Raw genomic sequence first — 21,836 nt, forward strand, 5'->3', positions numbered from 1 at the left:
GCGAGGGGCCTGGTTAGTCCGCTGGTGGAGAAACGCAATGGAAGGCAGGTTTCACAGAGAGGAAGATGCGAGACAGCACCACTCAGAGCTCAGGAGGACCGAGAGGACTCACACGCACACAGCCAGGCTGCAGCATGCACATTATACCAGGTTAAGCACTGGAATAACACAGGTTTATTCATGTACTGAGGTGAACGAAGTATTCAGATTAGAGTCCTGCATGAACGTTTGAATTATTGAAAATGACAAAGTAGGGGAGACTGGGGCCAGTGCAACAGTTTTGTAATACACTTAGCTACTCAGGGACTACATTCACTGAGCAATTAAAATGAAACTAAATTCTGTCCACTAATTAACCAAACCATTTAAAGATGATGAAATATAATCTATACTGTTTATTATTAATGTAGAACTCACTTATCCAAACCCTGAGCACAGGTATAACAGGACAGACCAGGGACAGATACAATAATAGATAAAATATAAAAGAACTTCATTTTCAATTAATAATAATAAAGTTTATGTGACATAACACCTTTAACAGAATGAGGTCACAAAACCATATACCATTACATTAATAACAACAATAAAAATCATAATGGATTAACAAAGAAGAAAGAAAACAACCTTTGTAAGAAAAGTGAGTGCAGACGAAGAGAGTTTCATATTTTTACAAATAAAATAAATAAAATACAGGCAGGCTACTTTGATGTAACACATCCAGATAAATATTTTGTATTATTTAAATGTGACACAGGAAGGCTTTGACAATTAGTTATGGAACAATCTCTAATTAAACATTTATTTATTGTCAAAATTCACTCATGTTGACCATAACAACATGTTGGTTGACAACGAGATGCTTAACAATGTGACTTTGAAGTCGACCAAAAATTAATTGAACAAAATAAGTTTTGATTATTTAATGATAAAAAGTTTAGGACAATATAACAATAAAACGTTTACATCTCCAAAATAACTGTTAAATTTCCTCCGATAAATTTAGCATCAGAGGCTGAGTTATTCTGTTACTGGACATACAAATACAAGTTTCCTCTCTCATAAGAGTTTTATTTAGTAGGCCTATGTGGTTTTTTTATGCTTCTAAATTCGGTGCGGTCATGTGACCTGAATTGAGTAGCGTGTTAGTGGTTAGTAATCGGATGAGGCTCTGTGATTGGTCGGTCAGACTGACTTAACTTTATGAGCCTCGGAAACCTAATGACAACAAATACGGTGCTGCGTCACTTACTTTAATCTGCATCAAACTCAATACACACACACACACACACACACACACACACACACACACACACACACACACACACACACACACACACACACACACACACACACACACACACACACAGGGAACAGGAGGGCTTGCCTTCAAAATAAGATGAAGATTTGCTAAAGGACTGCAGCACAAAGCAAAACAAATAAATACAAACACTAGGAGAAGGGAAAAAAATGATTAATGCGTCAACTCAAAATTTAAAGCACTACAAGAATAACATATGTCACATTGAAATGCAAAGAAACTTGTACCTAGCACAAGTAACACGTCCCAAATAAATATACAAAGTTCACAAGACAAATAGCCAATTAAGCTTTTTTCATACATGCACTTGTGAAAATTTCTGGAGAATTTCAGGACAGGCTGCCCCTGAATTGTCCTGACCTCACAGCAGGAGACGCACCAAGGAGATTGGTGTGTTAGGGCCTTTAGACAGGAGGAGGGGAATCAGGAGGCAGGATCTGAAAATGACAACGCAGAACTGGCAGAGAAAGCAAAAGTGTCTGACACTGAAATGCCTTTTTATCAGTGTGTAACTGGACATCCTCTCAGTATACAATAAGGAGTGAGAAAATATTGACAAGCATAAAGAGAGTATAAAGCTGCTTTTATATATGCACGACAGTCACCGTGTTATGTAAGTGTAATCAACCCTCTTACTTCACAGCAAAATTTGACTAGGAGGTTGGCCGGAAATTCAGGTAATGCAGGTGAAATTGTGGTGAATCATTTTTTGTCATTTGCGTTGAGTTTTGTGCATGTGAACACACCAACGTTTTTTCCAACAAGATTTCATGTGGGGCCCAAAACACCTATGGGCTAAGTTAGTCTTTTTTTTTGGGGTGGGGGATGGTTGCAAAAATAACTCAATAAATTGTCCAATTGTACCCTTTTGTTTTTTTGTTTAAAGTGTGTCCTTTCCTGTTCTCTTTGCTTGTCAGTAACATATGTTTTCAGGCCTTTATTTTGAAAACCACGTACCGGAAACCCTTCCCAGGTATAATTGACTTGACCACAGTTGCTAGGGTACAAACTGCCCCATGGCAACGGAACCACTCAGAGGAAGAGTTGAGATTTTAATATTTTTTATTCTTTAATTGTCACACAAAAAAAAAAAAAAAATGACGGATTTCTTTCAGGAAACAGAAGCGTTACCTTGAATTCAAGAATGCCAGCCACAAAAGTAATCAAGCAATCCCGGGTGGAGGCCTCGAGAAAAACCGTCGAGCGAACTAAACCGGTGAAGGTGAAGGCGGTTAACGGAGCTCAGCTGGAACTCAGAGTGCCCTCGGTGCGTAAAAGCCGCGCGTCAAGCTGCCCCAGGTGTCCGCAGCGGGACAGGTGTGAGGAGGGGAGCACCGGAGTGATGCGCACGGCCCTCAAACTGGGCTGTGAAAGGAGATCCAGGTCCAGCTCCACCGCTCACAGAAACAACCCGGACTGTCGGAAGGCGCAGAGGAGTGCCAATGTGAACCAAAAATGCCAGAAGATGAGCGCGTGTCAGAGGGAGCAGCGGGCAGTCAGGGTGGAGGCTAAACATGCTATTCAAAGGTGAGATGGAACAGTACAGGTGTGTGGTTGTGTTATTAAAGTTAATATAAGGCTATATGTGGCAGGAACTTGCTCGTACTTCTGCTTCAAATTTAAATGGATTCAGAGGATTCAAGCTCCTGTAAAGCGTTTTTAACTTGTTACAAAACTTAATACTGATGACTCTTTATAACCCATTCAAAATGTTTAGCAGATTATTTCTACATTCTGTTGTTTAATGCCTGCAGAGGATTATTATGAAGCTTTTTTTTTAAATTTGTTTTATTTTACAGGGGACAGTGCATATTATTGAACATTTCTGTAAATGTGCCAGGGTTAGACAAAAGACTAGTTTCCATCCGAATTTCCTGGCCAGATTTTAGGACAGGCTCCCTAAGAAGCAAGAAAGGAAAAAAACACAGAACTTGGGGTTCAAGCAACACCTTGCAATGAAACATTGCCAAAAAGAGAAATAACATGACAGGATTAGAGCAAGCACGTTATCACAGGAATAAAATACATGAAGCATGCAAGACAAGCGAGAAGTATTAAACTAACATTCAAAAATACAATATTTAACAGGTATTAGTAAAAGCCTAAATGCAGTAACCTTAAACAATAAAACAAGCAACATATGCAATTCATGTGAGGAAACATATGAAACAGAGTGAGCTAAGCACAACAACTTAAACCAGCGACAGTAAAACAGGAGGAATTCACAGACAACCAGACACAAGGTGGTTTTTGTAACTCTTTTGATGTCAATCAGAAAATGATAAGGAGGAATTTATTTGAACTGTTTATTGCAGGAACTTGCACTTCACATGTCAGAAAAAGGCATATTTTGACTTGTATGTGGTCTGCAGAAGAACAATGCCTGTCAGACAAGATGAATGATTGACATCTCACTAAAGAAAGTGACAGTTTTTACATTTTCCACAACAAATATTCACAATGAGTGACACGTTTAACTTTACAATAAAGCAGGATGATATTTTGAGTAGAAAACACTATTTACACACAGGACAAAAACAGCATAGATTATGGAGGTAAGGCTTTGTCAAAAGGGGGCGCCAAATTCCACATAAACTAAAAGTTCCTCACAGGAGCTTTAAGTTTATTTTTTGTCAATTTTTTCCCCAAATAATCAGTAAAACCTCAAACAGTTTTGTTTAACTTTTCTTACTTGGATAACTTGTGAGAGGTACTTTTGAGCTAAAGCTGTGGGAATAACTTTGACAGAAAGTAAAATAATCATTTTTACTATTCTGTCTTTTGTCAATTAATTTTTTTAATGTCTGTTTAAAGATATGTTTTTATACAACATTTCTGCTTTGTTAGGCCAGATTAAATAAGATTATATTAAACTATATCTTCTGTGTAAACTGGTGGGCTGTGTGCAGGTCACTGGGATCACCTGTGTCAAAGGCAGGTAGATTTCCTGCTGCTGTCCGTCACCATCTGTTGCTCTTAATCCCACACGCTTTACCTCCCACTGTCCTCACAGAGCCGCAGGTCAATGACCGTAAAGCTGCACAAAAACACATGCTTTGTTTCACTTTGCTTTGTGTGAGATTTGACTGCAGCCAGGAGATGCTTACCGTCCATGAATGTGCTGGTGGAGGATGAGTTGTGTGTCTAAAACTTTGATGTGATCCACGGCAGAGAATAAATCAGAACGTGTTGTTCCGTTTCAGCCACAAAGCTTTCACCGTCATCCCTCCGAACCCAAAGAAAAGAAGAGAGATCCAGAGAAGTGAGTCCTCTTGTTAGTGTTTCGTCTGTGGTGTGTGATTCAAAAATGATGGATTTCTTTATCCTTTCATGTGGGGTTTACATTTATTGTGATTTGTGATTGGTTGAGCAGAGGCGGAGGCGGAGCTCGCCGCTTTAGAGGAGCTTCGGCTGAGCAGAGCAATGGCGTATGTCTCCATCAACCCCAGTAGTGTTGGTGAGTGCGCACAAAGGAATATACCCATGTTTTATTTTCTATATTTTTCATTAGAAGTCAAATTTCAGTTTTTTTAAACAATGGCCCTATTTTTTATACATTTATTTGGGATGTTAATGACTTCTTGGAAGTGCTCCGGTAGATTGAAGCCACAAAACAGGCTGTAGTGGCGGCAACATAATCCTCCTTGTAGTCAAATGTGTGCTCAAAAGTGCTTGTTTTTTCTTTTCTTTTTTGGCATCTTGCCTTTATTGATAGGACAGACTGAAGACAGACAAGAAATGTGGGGTGAGTGGGTTAGGCATGCATCAAATAATCGTAGCCAGGACTCAAACCTATGCCCGATGCACCAAGGATGACAGCCTCTGTAAATGGGGCGCCTGCTCCATCGACCTAGACAAACCAGTGCCCAATTAGTGTTTGTTTTGCCACTTCCAGACTTAGATTGTTATTATTCTCCTCATTTTCACCTTTCATATTGTCAGTCTGTGAAACCTATAGAGTAGCTTTGCATAATTTGCAGCTCAAAAAACTCATTTGTCTGATACTGGCCTCAGTTAAACCCCAAATTTCAGCCTCTGCCTGAAACAATAAGTTTCAGCTGCTGTCTCTTTAAGGCCCCCTCCCCAAGTGCCCACTTTCTTCTGATTGGCCAGCTGTCCGGAAGCCTTCCAGCTTTATTGGCTGTTTGTGGTTATAAAAAAGAGGATTATGCTGCATTCATGTGGTGTCGGACACATCGGAATAACGAGTTTCCAAGTTGCAAAATGCTCATGAACACCTGCTCAAGTCAGAACAACAACTCAGAAATTCGGAAAAGAATTAGGTGCCTGACTTCCCGACTTGATGTCATCAGATGGGGGGCAAAATATGTTTTGTTAATGTTAGCATACTTTTTATTAGTATTGCACATCAACTTTTTGCTCAAATATCACTTGTAACAGTAACATTTCACTGATCTTCTTCGTAGCATCAACGCTTTTTTGTGCTATTGTTACAACATTCAGACTTTCCGAACTGAAATCACGTCAACATGCTGAAGTCGGAAGACAGACTTCCCAACTCAGGACTTGGACTGAATGCAGCATTGTCCTTAAACAAAAAGGTCTATCTTTGTAGGCATCCCTCTGTTATGTTATCAGACACTTAGAATAACAATCTGAGCCTGTCAGTGACAAAAACAACACTCTTCGATTAGGAGCATGGATTTGTTACCAAATCAGCCTGTTTGACTGCTCTTGTCTGAAGCAATTTACAGAAACAATTCCATGTTTTATACGTGTTAGTCAAATGTAGAATAGATTACAGGTAAAACAAAAGTATTCTCCTTTAATCAGACTGTGCAAGCGTGTGTGTTTTTGTCTGTCTTCAGGCGGCTGTATGAGTCTGGAGGAAGTACGTTCGAAGCAGCAGCAGGAAATGATGAAAGCAAAGAGGAAACAGAAGCCGGTCAGACACCTTATGACTCATTTATATTTATATTTTACATTTTAAGAGTTCAGCTAAGCTAAGAGGGCGTTTAAAACATGATATATCAAGAATTTTACACTTCATAACGTCAACAAATTAAAGTTAGTTTTTTTTGTTACAGCTTTATCTAAACTACACCCCACATTCATGTAAACCAGATCCAGAATGCAGTGTAACAAGTCTTAAACTACACGTCTTCATAGTGATATTGTAGGACTTTAATATTTTCATATAGCTCCTATGAGACTGCCAGTTCAAGGGGTGACCTTTACACCCCTGTGACATCTCACCTTTACTATGACTGTCACAAAGACGTAATGGGGGGGCTGCATCAGAGGTGGAAACAGAGTGTGTGTGTGTGTGTGTGTGTGTGTGTGTGTGTGTGTGTGTGTGTGTGTGTGTGTGTGTGTGTGTGTGTGTGTGTGTGTGTGTGTGTGTGTGTGTGTGTGTGTGTGTGTGTGTGTGTGTGTGTGTGTGTGTGTGTGTGTGTGTGTGTGTGTGTGTGTGGAGCTCTCGCTGTGTGTGTACACGCCCTGCACTCTTGTGCTAGATAGGTCTATATCAGTAGAGATCCTTTCTGGGATTTTGTTGGACACTAAGAACAGTAGAAGAATCAAAAAGTCTGGCATTAATCCTTTAAATGTATTTTCTCTACATATGCATTTATTAAATCAGATAACTTTTTGTGCCAAAGTTGTTCATTGAGTGTTTCGGTGTTGTCGTTTCAGATCAGGACACAGGTATTGGAAGAAAAGCCTGTTCTGGAAATATAAGCATCATCCCTCCTCGCTGTATTTATTTTTATTTTTTTAACAGAAAGCTCACATGGTTATTAACTGGATTAAAAACATGTCATAGAAAGAAAAAGAAGAAAAAGAAAAGTCTGTACTTAACATTATTTGTATACAAAGCCTGACACTGCTTGTGTATTTTTTGATATTTAATGAAAACTTTGTAAAGAATCCTTAGGTATGTAATGTGTTTTATAATTTGCAATATATTTATTCAGGACCTATGTATCGTGATACATTTTGTTTTGTTAGGATCTTGCTATTAAACAACCCCATTTTAAACTATTGAAAATAATAAAAACAACAACAGAAAAGAAAATCCTTTTGCTTTGCCCACATGTATATACAGTACAGTGAACACTCTTTTGTCCGATTAAAGGCATGTCTTGTAAATGTATGACGTCTTTCTTACATATCGCACATATAGAAAATGATGATGGCAGAGGTTGAAAGGGATGTAAATGTGCTGTCACTTTAAATGTGTCTGTGTACACTCACATTTCTTCACTACAGGCAATAATCAGTCTTATTTTGCTCAACCTTTTGGTTTATTTGGCAGTTCATTCTTTCCTCTTTTTCCTCAAATGGTCTCTGCTTACACTTGAAATATATTTCAGTGCATTGCACTACATTTGGTGAAAAAAAACTGATTATTTTTAGCAGAAGGATGGTGTGCCTAAAAAAATAATTTCAACATATACTACCCCTACATTTCCCCCTTAACAAATAATCTCAACAGTTAAGGTAAAGATAATTATCTTGGGATCAATTTGAATCTTTTCATTATTCTCTCGGTTTGTTTCTGTAATTCTCTTTTCCACCAGCAGAGATCGTTTTCTGCCTTTTTTTCAGAGGTGGGGAAAGTGCAAGAAATAAAGCATAATGTTAAAATGACAGGCATGTGTTTGGACAACATTTGTTATTTTCTAGGGATAAACTTAAATTTAAAAAAGATTAAATAATGTTATCAGAGCATAGAACCTTTGATACACAGCAGTGAGATGAGGTCACAGCCAAACACAATGAACCATTGCACTGCTGTATAATAATACATAGGTTAATAACATATAATACTTTTTTTTTCATTTGGGCATCCTCATTTTACATAGAAAATAGTTGGATGACACAATTACACAGGTTAAAGGACAAGGGGCTGAATGTCAGCATCGTGCGTCTGGATCGGGCATGCATAATTAAAAATGTCATTTTAGGTGACTGAAACTTCCAAATGCGCATGCGTGAGAGATATGGCTGCATTTGAAGCAGCTGCAATTGTTTTGTATAGCCATTATTGTAGTCCAAAAGAGACGCCATTCTGTTACGCTGGTGACGCATTCACGAACTCCCCGTAAACTCAGGCTTTTCAAAGACGACTACTCAGAGACTACGGATGTTATTTTGATATCTTTTATCAGCGGTTCCTGAATCGGAGTTCATGTGTGTCATTATACATCAAACAAATCGTATGACTTACTTTGGTAATAGGGATTCAAACATTATGAGCATAAACATAATGGTAACAAAACATTTATTTAGCCTAATGTAATTATTTATTATTTTCATATTTTGGGATTTATTAAAAATGTAAGGATCACCACAGAAAAAACACTGTTTTTGCAAAAAAGTGCATCAATCCTCTAATATATTTAAAAAGGAAAGGGCATGTCAATCTCAAAACGTCCTCCAGAATTTCTTTTGGGTATTTATTGCAGGTTGAAAAAGCCTATACATATTTTTTCAGTGATTTGTTCATTTTTAGAATAATATAAATCTATGCAAACGAGTCCATATCTGTTTCTTCAAATACAAATAAGAGAAACTGTAATCAACCTTTATGACAAATGCAGCACTAAACCTTTTTGAATGAGCTTAACTCCAATTTGTCTTATACATTTTAAAGTTGTATGTTTTCTTTTCAATGTGTGATGTAACATTTAATTCTGAACTATCAAGGGAAATAGTGTCACTATTTATATGAATTGTACAATTCTTTATACTTACAAATCCTTGCTCCTGTGCTGAGGTTTGATATAAAACAGCCATATTCTTATTAAATTTGCTGGGTGTTACTTTTGCACAAACAAGGAATCATGTTTATTTATAAAAAAAAAAATTAAAAAAAATAAAGCTAAATAGAAAGCAAAACTATTTAATTTTTATTCAAATAAACCTGCTAAAATAAACACCCAGAATGATATTTTGTTGTGCATTTTTTGAATTTGAATCTTTGGAATATGCATGTTTATTATGCTAGGACTACTAATTTAAATGTATCAATAAAATGTATCATCTACTTGTGTTTATTACCGTTATTAGCCTACTGGTATATCGTTTATATTTTCCATTGTTTTGTTATCTGTTGTTTGTTTAATGTTCTGTGAAAAAAAGGCAACAACATTAGTATTTCAAAGTAATGATTTTAGAAAGCTACCCGATAACAACCCATATTTTATTAAATATTTTTATTGTAATTGAAAGGATATCATTTACACACGCCATGGCATTGACATACAACCGTGAATAGCTTTTTTTAAACAAGGCACTGCAATACAACAAAATATAAGTCATACAATTCGAACTAAAATGTAAAGAAAAAAAAAGTGATATCTATATATAATTCAGTAAAAGGGAATGAAACGAAATAAACACATTTATATAAAAAATAATTAAAGGTAAGTATTAAACACATTAGATTTTTGTACACAGAAATCCATTATATATTTTTTAGTTCATAATGAGCTCTGAGGAAACATTTCGCATGTCTCTTCTTAATAGGCCTACGTCATTTGTTTGCGCTTTCTTTTCGCCGTCACTAACATTTCCGACAGCCCCTGAACGCCGCGTGATTCGGTGGCTGCTGAGCTGATCTTTGTGCGAACGAAAGCGGAGCGGGTCGCAGTTAGCAACGGACAGCAAACACACACACTCCGAGCGACGACAAGACGGCGGAGGAGACAGCGTCCGGGTCCTTAAATCCACACACTCTACGGTTACACGGCGACAGAGACTGCCTAAAAAAATGGTAAGAAGACAATTCAGAGTTGAAATCGGTCGCTGAAGACGCTTGTTTTCTGACGACAATCAGTCGAGCCTAAAGCTAGCTCGCTAATGCTAAACTGTTAGCGAACTGTTTTCCTGACTCATTATTGAGCAGCCTGAGAAGCTAGGCTGCCATTTTACACCAACAACACAAGACAGCTGCTCCGTCCTGACCACTGCGGTTACCTCCACCGCAGCAGATTCTAATTCAGATGTTTTCCAAACATTACACACATTCGTAAATCAACAAAACACGCGTTCAAAACAGAGACCGTGCGGCGATTTAAAGGCAGTCCACCCCAAGCTAACGTTTACATGCGAAGCTAACTGGCTAATCGAGGGCTGAGAAGCTAATGTTGCGTAGCAGAGACTTGACACCATTTGCAGCTTAGTGTGGGATAATCTCAACAAATATTTTCAAAAGAGGTCAACGCACAGCTTCGGTGTATTTCGTGGGATGAGTTGGAGGTCTTTATGTAGTCTGAAAACACTACAGGTCGTGATTAAACTGAACAGATCGGCCCTGCTCTGTGTCGGAGTGAAGGGTAGAGATTTGAACCTGCCACAGGAGGACACCCACACTCCTGGATATACCTGGTGAAGACCTGGGCCCAGTTATTATAATGTTGTTTATCACATTATACCTATCAGATTAAATCCAATCCCAAATCTGGAAAACCACTTGTGAAAAATGATTTAAAAATGGGATTTAGGGATGGATTTAAATTTTACTTTGGTCCGGATCAGACATTCATTAAGTTTTTGTACAAAACTTCAGAGTAGAATTCGGATCATTGGGGAAACAGGAAGTAGTAAATGAAGAGTGTTAATCTCAGTAATAGGCTGGATTCAAAGCGGACTAAACATCAAATTATAAAGAGGTGAGAAAATATAGTTGTATTTAGTATTCTGTGGTTTTGTCGGTCGCCCTAATGTAAAGATACATATTCATACTTTGATACTTTCTTAATATCATATCAGGGATGGGCAACTTTGGCCACCTTCATTTAATTCTCACTGCCAGAGGGGCCAAATTGTAGTATATAAAAAACAATTATGTCTCAAATTTAACTCAACATATACCAGTGATGAAATATTATTATGGACATATTTCTGTTTTTTATGATTTCATGGCAGATTTTGTCATGTTTCTAATTAATTGATATTTCAAAATTGACCTGAGGGCCATGTTGAGGGTTGATGGGGGGGCCGCATGTGGCCCCCGGGCCGCCAGTTGCCCACCCCTGTATTATATGATTTAAAACTTTACATTTACAATAGTATCTAAAAGTGCCCTAGCGTTAAAATAACTTTATTTAAGGGCTGGGAGATATGGACCAAATCATCTCAGTATTTTTTAGCTGAATGGCAATACACAATATATATATCTCAATATTTGTAAAGACATAACAAAAACAAGCCAGTTCTAAGTCAGATCCTCATGGGCCACCGTACAAATACCACACAGGCACTTTTATTAACAGTCAGCTGCACAATGTAAACATGTACATGAAAACTGACAGTAAAAGTAAATGACCTTTAATTCAATTAAAAACACTATATTTTATTTTATTCAAAGGCACATAAAGCAATACCATGAAACATAATGTTTCAGTGCCGTGCAAGGTAGACTTAAATAAAAAGTAAAGTAGAATAAAGATATAAATGTACAGTGATCAGGCTGACAGCGGGAGACCAATGTAAACATAGCAATATGCAATAGAAGAATATTGAATGAGTAAGGGGATAATAGTGCAATGGAGAACAATAGCACAACGGGAACCAAATATATAAACATAGCTGGATGATGTACCTGTTCCCCTTTTTGAAATAACAAATAAATAATGAGATAAATGTTCTCCTTGAATAAGATAAAAATATATAAAACGTGATCATTTCCTGCATAATAAGATACACACAGCTGTGTTTTTTTGTTATACAGGTGTTTTTTGTAGTTGTGCTCAGAGAGGGAGAGTGGTGGAGCAGGTGAAAAGGGAAAGACAGTGAGAGGAGAAATAGGCCAACTGGTGGCTCTACAGACGAAACATAAACATTATTTTAATGCAACGCAAACTATTTGATATGACCGATATTGTCTCAGCCAAAAGTTGATATATTTCCCAGCTCTATTTCATCTATTTCACATGAGACAGGTGCAACCGACAGATGAAATGAATCTATCAAAAATGGCAACCAAACTCCTACAGTCTGTCTAAATTACTAAAATATGTTAGAAATGTAATTTTGGTACCAAACCATATTTTAGCAACTTTTAACCAACCTGTCATCTACTCATCAACTATGTAAGTTTTTTTTTCTCCACATTTTTTAAAATCACAAATTATAACAGAATATTAGGACACAGACAAAAATTATTGTTTGACAATTTCTATCGTCATACTATATTTTGTTTTCTTTCAAAAAAAAGTCAGGGCCCTCTGTTCTGCTTTAAAGTAAGTCCTTCATTTTCTCACAGTTGGCCTAGGTTCTTGCTTACCTAAGTTGTCAAAGTGTATGGTCAATAATTTATATATATATATATATATATATATATATATATATATATATAATCAGATGGGTTTTCAATCAAAATTGTCAATAATCTATTCTCCAATTGTTCAAATCGAGGTTGACAGTAATTGATGCTCGAGAAACTGGTTATTTATCGCACCAATTTTAACTTCATGTCAGCCTGAAGGATCTGTAGTTCATGTCATGCTTATGCTGGGACTGCTCTGCTGTGAAATGTTAGTATTGTGAGCATACATCTTTGAAATAGCATCCACCTTTTCTATTTGATCTTGTCAGTTGCTTTGTCTAGTTTCGTCTGCCAATGGAATGGTTTTCTTTCAGTTATTTTATTGAGCAACGAGGTTTAACTGCATGTGCAGACACGTCTTTCCCCCTCCGAATCAACCTGTTGGAGTGGGAGGATCTGCATGTGTTTTTACAGACCGTAGGGTGGGTGTATGTTGGTATTCAGAACATCCTACTGTAGGATGACAATTATGGATGTAGGATAAAGCAGCTGCAGACTGATCCATTATTACAAACATGGTTATTCGGAGACTTATGCCCCGGGGCAAAAAGCAACAAAGGAAGCGCTCGTATCCTCACTTCCATCTATCACTCTTGTGGGATGTAAAATGCTGCAAGCAGTCATTTCCTGGAGGTTTCATTAATGTTTTGTAGATGCAAGTAGGTTACTTTCATAAATTCCATGTCCTTCAACTCTGATTGATAATTTAGGGCCTTTATTCTTTGATGGGGCGATTTGGGTTGGCAGCGCCCGCAACTTCAGTTCCAGAGTGCTTCTTTCAGTTTTTTTCTTGTTTGGTTACGAAAGTTAACTTCCATCTTCTCTGTAGGTACACTTAAGCCTGCTATAGATAGCTCCCTGTGCTAAATATTTGCTTTTATTTAAGGAAATATCACCCAAAAAACATGGAAATACTGTGAAAGAATCTTGTCATGGCATTAGCAGCAGCTCTCCACCTCTAATATGCTCCCTCACAAAGACAAGTCACATTAGCTTCTCCTCTGCCACTATTGTTGACAAAGATGATATCAGAAGTCTGACACTTTCTTGATTTTTGATCGGTCGCTGAGTGAGAAGTGAGTGTGGCGCTGTTCCAACTGTTCAAATGTTTTCAATTTAGGGTGCTGTGAGAGAAGAGACCCCATGGGCTTTTTTGCGCTGAGTGTTGAAAACGCTGAACTGCGTTGTTTCTTTATTGTAAATGGGCACTGCCAGTGTGTAAAAACATAGCGTTAGTGAGCACAGACCTTTAATATAATGGAAAATATCTATTTTAGGTGTTTTCTTCAGGGATGTACTACAGAAAACACATGTTGCACCAGATCTGCTCTTTTGCAAGAGTTTTCTTACAATTGCTGAGTTAAGCAGACTGATCCTCTGCATGTTCACCATCATGTTGGCATACATGACTGAAATTAGTCTGCATTAGTGTTTTGGAGCAGAAAAATAATCATGCTACTCTTATTATCATGCAGCAATTATCAGCAAATCAGCAAAATGTAAACATTAGGGGTGTCATCATCACAAATCTAAATAGACAAATTGAACAAAGTGAGTTTTAAATTCTAATCATCAATGCATTTTTGTGCATTTTGAAAGAATACAAACATGTCAAAGATGACATTTAATCTGCAGCAGCACTTTTGGAGGCACTGTGGTCAAATTTGACAGAGAAACAACAAGCAAGGTAAACATGTTGGAAAAATGCCTTCCAAGTTTGCACGCAGGAAACACTCTTCAAAGAGAATATTTCTTCTCTTGCTGTTACAGGTGAAAAAGAGTATTGCTATGATATTCCTCTTTACAGTCAGGAATATATGCTGCAATTGATCCCAGCCTTGTAAACTGTTAGCTTGTTGGTTGTTCAAACACAGATTATATAAACAAGCATGAGGCTGTGTGTGCAAAATGCCTAAAAACATACTATATGCATATTCTAATTTTGCTGTATAAATGTCCCAAATCATTTCTACATATATCTGAACTATTAATCAGAAACTCCTGCATGTTAAGGGCAATTTAAGAAATTCTAAAAAGATTCTGCTGATCACATGCAATGTTTATGTTTCACAATGTCATTTTCCCTCACTGTTATTGACAAGCGTTTTAACATATAATTGTTTAAATAAATTGCTAATTTCACACTAAAAGTCCCATTTAAACTATCCTGATTGCAAGTTTCAGTAATGTCAATAAATCCTAATCCTTTTGTAAAGCACTTTGTGACTCTGCTCTTAAAAGGTGCTATATAACATTTTTTGTTATTAAATGCACTCTGACCGAGGAGTAACTAAATGATTTAAAAAAAAAAGGCCAGAGTCAAATCCTAAGATTTTGCATTTTAATGATAATAGAAGTCAAATTGTAAAATTAATAAATCTAAACATACTGTTAAATCTGGAAAATAAGTCGCACCGGTATATAACGCACCCTGTTTTTGAGCTCTCTCAGACAAAAAAAAAGTTTAAGCTGTCCTCCTGTGTGACAATTTATATTGTGTTCAGCAAAGTCTACAACGTGAATTTTCTGTGCAGCTCTGTCGCTCTTTTAGTTGGCTGCTGCATCCGCGATAATGACGGTGCGTGTCAGCATTTTATACCTGTATATTGATCGCACCGGTGTATAAGGTGCACCCAACTCTTTAGAGGTAAAAAAAATAGGTATTAAAAGTGAGTCCGGATTTTACGCTAATCTGAAAATTCAAGTAAAGCGGATTATTGATTTGTAGAAATAGTTAATGAAGATTTAGAACCGATATGCTTATTGCTGTGCAAATGTGAGATGAATTCACTGCGTTCCTGACAAACCGAGATTTAAAACAAGGTCTGACAATTGGTCTATCCTAGCTCCTCCTTTACCCGGTCTGACCCATTCAGGTCTGTGTGTTTAACATGTACAAGGTGCAGTGAAGTGACAGCACAGAGGGCAGTCACTGTAAAGTCAATCCAAAGGGACTGATGGTCTCTGCTTGGGTGCTCCTCTGAATGCTGAGCAGAGCAGGAGAGAAATCAAAAGCTGCTTACGCTAATGAAATGTCCTCCCCCGCTGCCCAACCCAGTACATGATGGGTTTGCATATTCAGCAACACGTGTGTCTGTGTCGCAGAAGATGATCTCGTCACTGTGATCAAGAATCAGCAGAAGCCTCAGTGCTCCTCATGACTCACCGTCAGAGTTTGATGGTTTTGTTTTGGTCAACAAAAATTGAGGAAGGAGATGAAACGCTGTAATCAAAGTCATAGATGTGTTTTTGTGGCGTGACTCTGCGTTCTGTGGAAATCATAAGTGATGGCAGTTTCTCTGTTTGTTTTTAGTTGTAGTTTGCATTGTTTGTGTATTTTTAAATGTAGGGTATTAGGTTGTTGAGTCTAGCCAGGACACACAGTGACCAGGGTAATCAGATTTACTCGGCTGAGCCTTTTTTCCCACGAGCACTGCTCTTCCCCTCTTTCTTCATCACTGTCTTTCTCACTTCTCTCTATCCACCAGTCCCGCATCCTTCCCATTCTGCTAATCTCAAACAAACATTCGACACACTCTGATTCCTGAGTCGTTGTAATACACACTCTACTACATACAGCAGAAAATAGTTTTTCAGTGCTGGAGAGTAAAATCCCCCCGGCTAAATGCAGGTGAGGTTTGGCTGTTTGGTTTACCTGCCGGTTTCTCTGGCAGGTGAACAGTTGTCACCTAGACGTCCAAATATGAAAACCTGGTGGGATTTTGGAGGCATGTTGCTGCAAACAGCAGGGTAAGAAACATGCTTTTGGGTCATTTTTTTGCACTCAGAAATTTGCTCGTCAGCAGTAAAACTTCAAACCACAGTGTTTTGTTAGTGTCCTTGTGAGTATGTCTCTTCCATATTGCCATGGCTATTTGCTTTTTAAATAATGCTGCCTTGTCGTGCCATTAATAAGAGTTCCCCAGGCTTCGTAATCAAGAGTCATATTTGGAATTCCTTTCTTCTCATACAATGTTGTTTAAAAATATACTGATAAAGTTGCATGTGATGCTCTCATGACATTGGTCACAAAACATTTGATAATTTCTGGAAATAACTGCACTTAGAGAGGCACCAATCCAACTTTATTTCCTCACAATACTGATTATGATGCAATCCCTGTGGCCTGCTGTTTCCTATAAAATGTATTTTACTCATTTACTATGTGGAAGTCAAACGCATACTGTAATTGAATGGGCATTTGTATTATGTTTTTCAACTGATTGACTTTATAATTAACATAACTGAGCAGTAATTTACTGTATACTGCTTGTAACAGATTTAAAAGCAACTCAAATTAACATTGTAGATACATTTTAACATAACATGCTTGACTAGAAGGGACATCAATTCTTCTTTTACCTGTGCAAAGCGAATTTTATGATGAAACGTAGCAAAATCACAAGATTCATTTTTAAATACATCAACAGTATAAACTCCCCATAATATACCATGCTAACTAGTTGTATAGTTACCCTGATGCTGACAGCCTTAGTTAGTAGTTAACCTTAACCGATAAAGAAATATTGAGATTAATCTTGACATAGGAAGTAAAACTGGAATTCATAAGTGTTCACATCAGTCTAAATATGTCAGTATCCACACAGAAACTTACCCAGTGATTGGAAATAAGCTGTTAACTAATATTTATAGTTCGAATGTTATGTGTCATATTCTACTTTTTATTTATTTATTTATTTATTTTATTTTTTTAGTGACAGCATTATTTAGCAGTTATTAAAGTAATTTCTGTGTAACTTTCTGTCTCCAAATTGTTCCTGCTATGACCCTTTTATTGTGTTAAGGAGTAAAGAACTGCTCTATAGCTTCTCATGGCCAAGTGACAGCATCATAAACACAAACAGGCCTGCTACACTGTCAACAGTACTACAGCCCAGACACTTCTAGGCTTGTTGTTCCCTGAAAAGAACATGTTCCCTGAAACCAGTTGTGATCTTCAACATTTGCTCCCTTCATGCTGCGTGTGGAGGTAGAACGGGGCATCCATCGTCAATGACCCTGCATGTGACTACTGTATCAAAATAGACTCTCTAGAAACTGTTGTCACTCAACATGCATTAACATCCTGTTACTCCTGGCCACACAGCAGTCAAACTGATTCTAGGTCAGATACTGTAGAGCGGCACACATCTGATACCTTTTATTTTGGTAATCGGAAATCTAATCCCAGAGCTGCTGTGAAGGGCACCTTTCCTTACCACCAGTGAATAGATGCACTGAAGAGAATGAACACTCTATCTTCTGTAGTCAAATGGCCACTCTGAGGCATTGTCTGCCCCGGTTGCTATGGCAACTGCAGGAGCACCTCAGGTAGGGCTTCCTTTCTGAGTTAAGCGAGTATTTGCCAAAGAGGAGTAGAGGGTGAAATGGGCCTGGAGTCCAGGCTGAGCTTTGTGAGCTCGCTGCCAACAGATCAAACCTGGCATCTTAGATCAACTCGACAACCAGCATCTTCATCCTTTGAGTGCCGATGATGAGGTTAGGACAGAATAAAAAAAACACTTGAGAGTGCTGTGAATTGGCTATTACAAGCTGTTTATGAGTTAAACATTTCTCTCAGAGCCATTTACCAGTCTTATGAATTTCCCCTTGCGGGATGAACAAAGTATAAATTATTATATTATGTTGATGCTTGAAAATAAGTTTAAATAAGCCATCTGCCCTATGTGTACATTTCTGTTTTTAATTGGTGGTCATGATCTGCCCACCAGTTTACATCCTGCAGGGATGTTAAAGTCCTAAAAGTAAATATTTTCATTAAAAGGAGAAATTATCTCATTTTAAAATCAATTAAGATTAGTCTTTGTCGATATCGACAACACACTTCTTGCACTCGACCATGCACATCTGTTTGAAATGCTGCAATAAATTCATGATGCTTCTGTTGTAAGCCATTTCCACATATGCATCCCTGAATATTATAGGACTGACCCTGAAATCCTCCTGATCTGGTTGTTCACACATGCACCTCACAGCAGATTACTATCCTTGTCTGGGGGTCTCCTGAGGCAAGACATTGACTTTGAGATTTGCTTCAAATGTAAAGTGGGTTATAGCATCCATATGGCTATTTAATGTGAATTCTCAGGCATCACCCTAAACTGTCATTGAAGATGTATTGATGATATGTTTTTGTTGCCAAGCTCCCGCTTCAACTAGTACATCTCCAGTAGTGGTGTGCGATATAACGATCCTAGATCGTGAAGGATTTTAATGTGCTGAAGATCTGCCAAATCGTAGAACCGGGCTAATGTATTTATTCTATCATGCTACAGTTTATGCTCCGACACAGCCGTGTCTCCCCCTCCCTTTTTGCTCTGGTGAAAACGAAAACAAAATTTAAGAGTAAAATCCGCAAAAACAACTCCATCCCGGTGATATGCATCCCGGAGACCTCCAGACCTCCAGACCTCCTACAAAGATGGTTTTCAAATATGACTAAACTTGTCAGCACAGTTTTTGTGCATTTAAAAACATGATGCAGGGAAATAAGTTTGGAACTGTTGAACTGGTCAGTTACTTGCAAACTAGTCTTAAGATCAGTATGAAAAAAAAATAGTGATATGATATTTTTCCCATATCGCCCACCTCTAGTCTCCGGTGTAGCATTGTTGTATTCCTGAAACAACAAGTTTTTTTCATCATCGTAGGCATATTACATGTCTCATCTGTTATCTAGATTTGATGCTTGTTTATATTGTACCATTCTTTGACTATTTATTTGCTGTCATATAAGATGTCATTGAAAAAGGAGGGTGAAATATTGCAGGGCAGGTGCAATATACGCTGGTCCATGAAACTTTCTTGCCACTTGAAGGTATCATCTTATTTTTGTGTCAGAGTAGACTTCCTTGTTCTTCTGTGACTTATTGTTTTTTTTTTTTTTTTTTTTTTTTTTTAAAGATGTACTGATTGGGATTGCAGTTTTGTCTGTCACTGTTGCCCAAGACAGATTTCCATCGTGGCACAATACAGATGATCCTCACGTTGGAGTTCTTACTTTAATTTAACAGAAAAAGAGTGTCCAATGAGAACCTTCAACTGGCCTGAGAGTTTTTAGATTAACCAGTTCCTGTGACTTCCTGCATGTTGCTGGAAGCTGAACCAAATCCAAATGCTTAATCCTGTTGAGGAATAAGAAAAGGCCTTACTGTTCCTTTCAATTGAAACTCGTGCAAAGATGTTGAGTCATTCTGAGCAAAAAAAAACACTGCTTGTTATCACTTTAAGCGATCTAGCTTTAGTCAGATATTGGCACAAAATTCAATGTAGCCCATAACCCCCATTTAGCATCTCATTCATCCTAAATGTTGCTAAACAGAAGGGTAGTTTATTATGGCTGTAATTAAGTGTTAGCAGAGTGCAGCTGCAGTGCTGTGGTCAGTTTGTGGCAGAGGGGGAAGGGATGCTGGAGAAAGAGGCGTAGAGCGGACAACAGATTTTAGTGACTGATGAAGGCCGACTCCAAGTCCTGATGAACTGGTGCTGGGTCATATTTTTTAGTCTGTCTCAGTGTGTCATCACCTTTTCTAATACTATGCCCAGAAAACCACAAGAAAAATGTTATGTCAATTAAAAAAATCTTCTAAGAGTTTTGTTAAAACTACTACACTCGGCATGCTTACATTTTATTAATTGGATTGAGGCCTGTGTATATTGGCCATGCTTTCACAGCATTTGGGTGCAGCCAGATGAAGCTCATGCTAGCTATCAGCTACCCTCAGGCCGTTTTCACATACGCACTCTGGATGATATCTAGATAATTACAGGAGGAACGCTCCGGAGATTCTCCCGACCTAGCCGTTCACATATGCTCCTCACAGTGGGGCACTTTCCCTGTCAGAGGGGAGGGGGGATCGGGGGATTTCCTGAGGTAAGACGTGACGTAAATAAACAACGCAGAAGTAGCGGCCGAAGCAACAGAGTCCGCTACACGACGTTATAATGAGAATATTTTCCTTTATATCAATGCTATGTGTAATCCAATGGAATGACAACATTCACAAAAGAGTGGAGAACAACATAGTGACGAACTGGGATTCGCTAGAAACCTATTGCAAACTAGAACCTGACACAGGAGTGGTTTTTTACTCCCGTCCCATCCCACCTCCACAAAAATAATCCAGTCCCATCCCAATCCCAAACAAAATCCCGGTCCAGCATGCTCCTGTATTCTTTTCTTGGTTCAAATGTGCCATAAGGATTTTGCCTTAATCCAAAACACCTTCACTGAAGGGCACAAAAAACAAATGTATATATTTCCTGTGAGCCACGGGTCTCCTGAAAAAAATGTCAGCCTCCTTTGCAAACACAGGTGTAAAACATGAAGAACAGCAGATACAAAAAAATGGAGTTACAGTTGATATGAACTCTTGAATTTGTTTATTTATTGAACTTTCTACTGTTATTGCAGTTTGGGGCAATGTAATCACACATCATATATTTTTATCATGTCATGCATGCCCACAGAAAGTCGCCTGTCAGTTATTGTTTAATAATTGAAGTCATTTATCCTTGAAAAATTCCAAATATATTCTCTGTTGTGAGCATGTAAGAACATTCGTTGCCTCTGTAATGTGTTGCAAATTAATTCATCATTTTAGGTATGGGACAAATATTTTTCAGATTTTCTGACATATCAACCAAGTTATTTATAGATTATTAGAAACAATGTCAATTGTAGCCATTAATAATTTAGGTATAAGCTAATGTTAAGTACACCAGTACATACGTTTCAGTCATGAGATTAAACTAGTCATTTAAAATTGAAACCACATGATTCTTTTGATGATGTTTGGCTGCAAGTAAAAATAATGCCACAATCTCCCAATTTGGGATCCAATGAGTTCATCTATCTGATGTGTAAAATAAGAAGTGACAGTAATCTCCTTGCCCTTTTCTACTTTGGGCAGAAGAAGCTAAAACTGAAACTCATAGTCCATGGGTTGATTGACGTAAAAAAAATAAAATCTAAATTTGAGTATTTGCTTTAGCTTTTTTAATGTTAAACAGTTAAAACAAGCAGCTTGAATACATAACCTATGCTTTAGGAAACTTGGGTAATCAATTTCACATATTATTTCTCACAGATATGATTCGCTTGCTGAAAGAAGTTATTGCTGTGTTCTTGTGAGGATTCCAAATAAATATCTAAATATAGTTTGCTGTATATAAAGAGTATGAGCAACATGCCACAAA

The 21,836-nt window shown here is 37.7% G+C and overlaps 2 protein-coding genes across 5 annotated transcripts in view; both read left to right on the forward strand.

Annotated features, from left to right (window-relative positions):
* Nucleotides 1-20: 20 nt before the first annotated feature.
* Nucleotides 21-7,432, forward strand: zgc:194621 (uncharacterized protein LOC795037 homolog). 4 transcript variants are annotated; one of them, XM_065948645.1, is made up of 7 exons: nt 21-150; nt 2,437-2,848; nt 4,525-4,583; nt 4,695-4,778; nt 5,037-5,066; nt 6,151-6,227; nt 6,977-7,432. In XM_065948645.1, the coding sequence occupies exons 1-7, from the start codon at nt 66-68 to the stop codon at nt 7,019-7,021; spliced, it is 792 nt and encodes a 263-aa protein (XP_065804717.1). In that variant the 5' UTR covers nt 21-65; the 3' UTR covers nt 7,022-7,432. The 4 variants fall into 4 exon arrangements, with proteins under 4 accessions (XP_065804717.1, XP_020501566.2, XP_065804719.1 ...); XM_065948646.1 differs by having other exon boundaries at nt 42-2,294; XM_020645910.3 differs by lacking the exon at nt 5,037-5,066.
* Nucleotides 7,433-9,903: 2,471 nt separating this feature from the next.
* LOC109993127 (cullin-1) overlaps nt 9,904-21,836 on the forward strand; it is a 28,370-nt gene continuing 16,437 nt past the window's right edge. Inside the window, exon 1 of the mRNA XM_020645937.3 lies at nt 9,904-10,061. The gene's annotated coding sequence lies outside the window, so the exon portion shown is untranslated. The remainder of the gene's footprint in view (nt 10,062-21,836) is intronic.

The sequence above is a fragment of the Labrus bergylta genome, chromosome 20 (genome assembly GCF_963930695.1).
Source record: "Labrus bergylta chromosome 20, fLabBer1.1, whole genome shotgun sequence".
Lineage (NCBI taxonomy): Eukaryota > Metazoa > Chordata > Actinopteri > Labriformes > Labridae > Labrus > Labrus bergylta.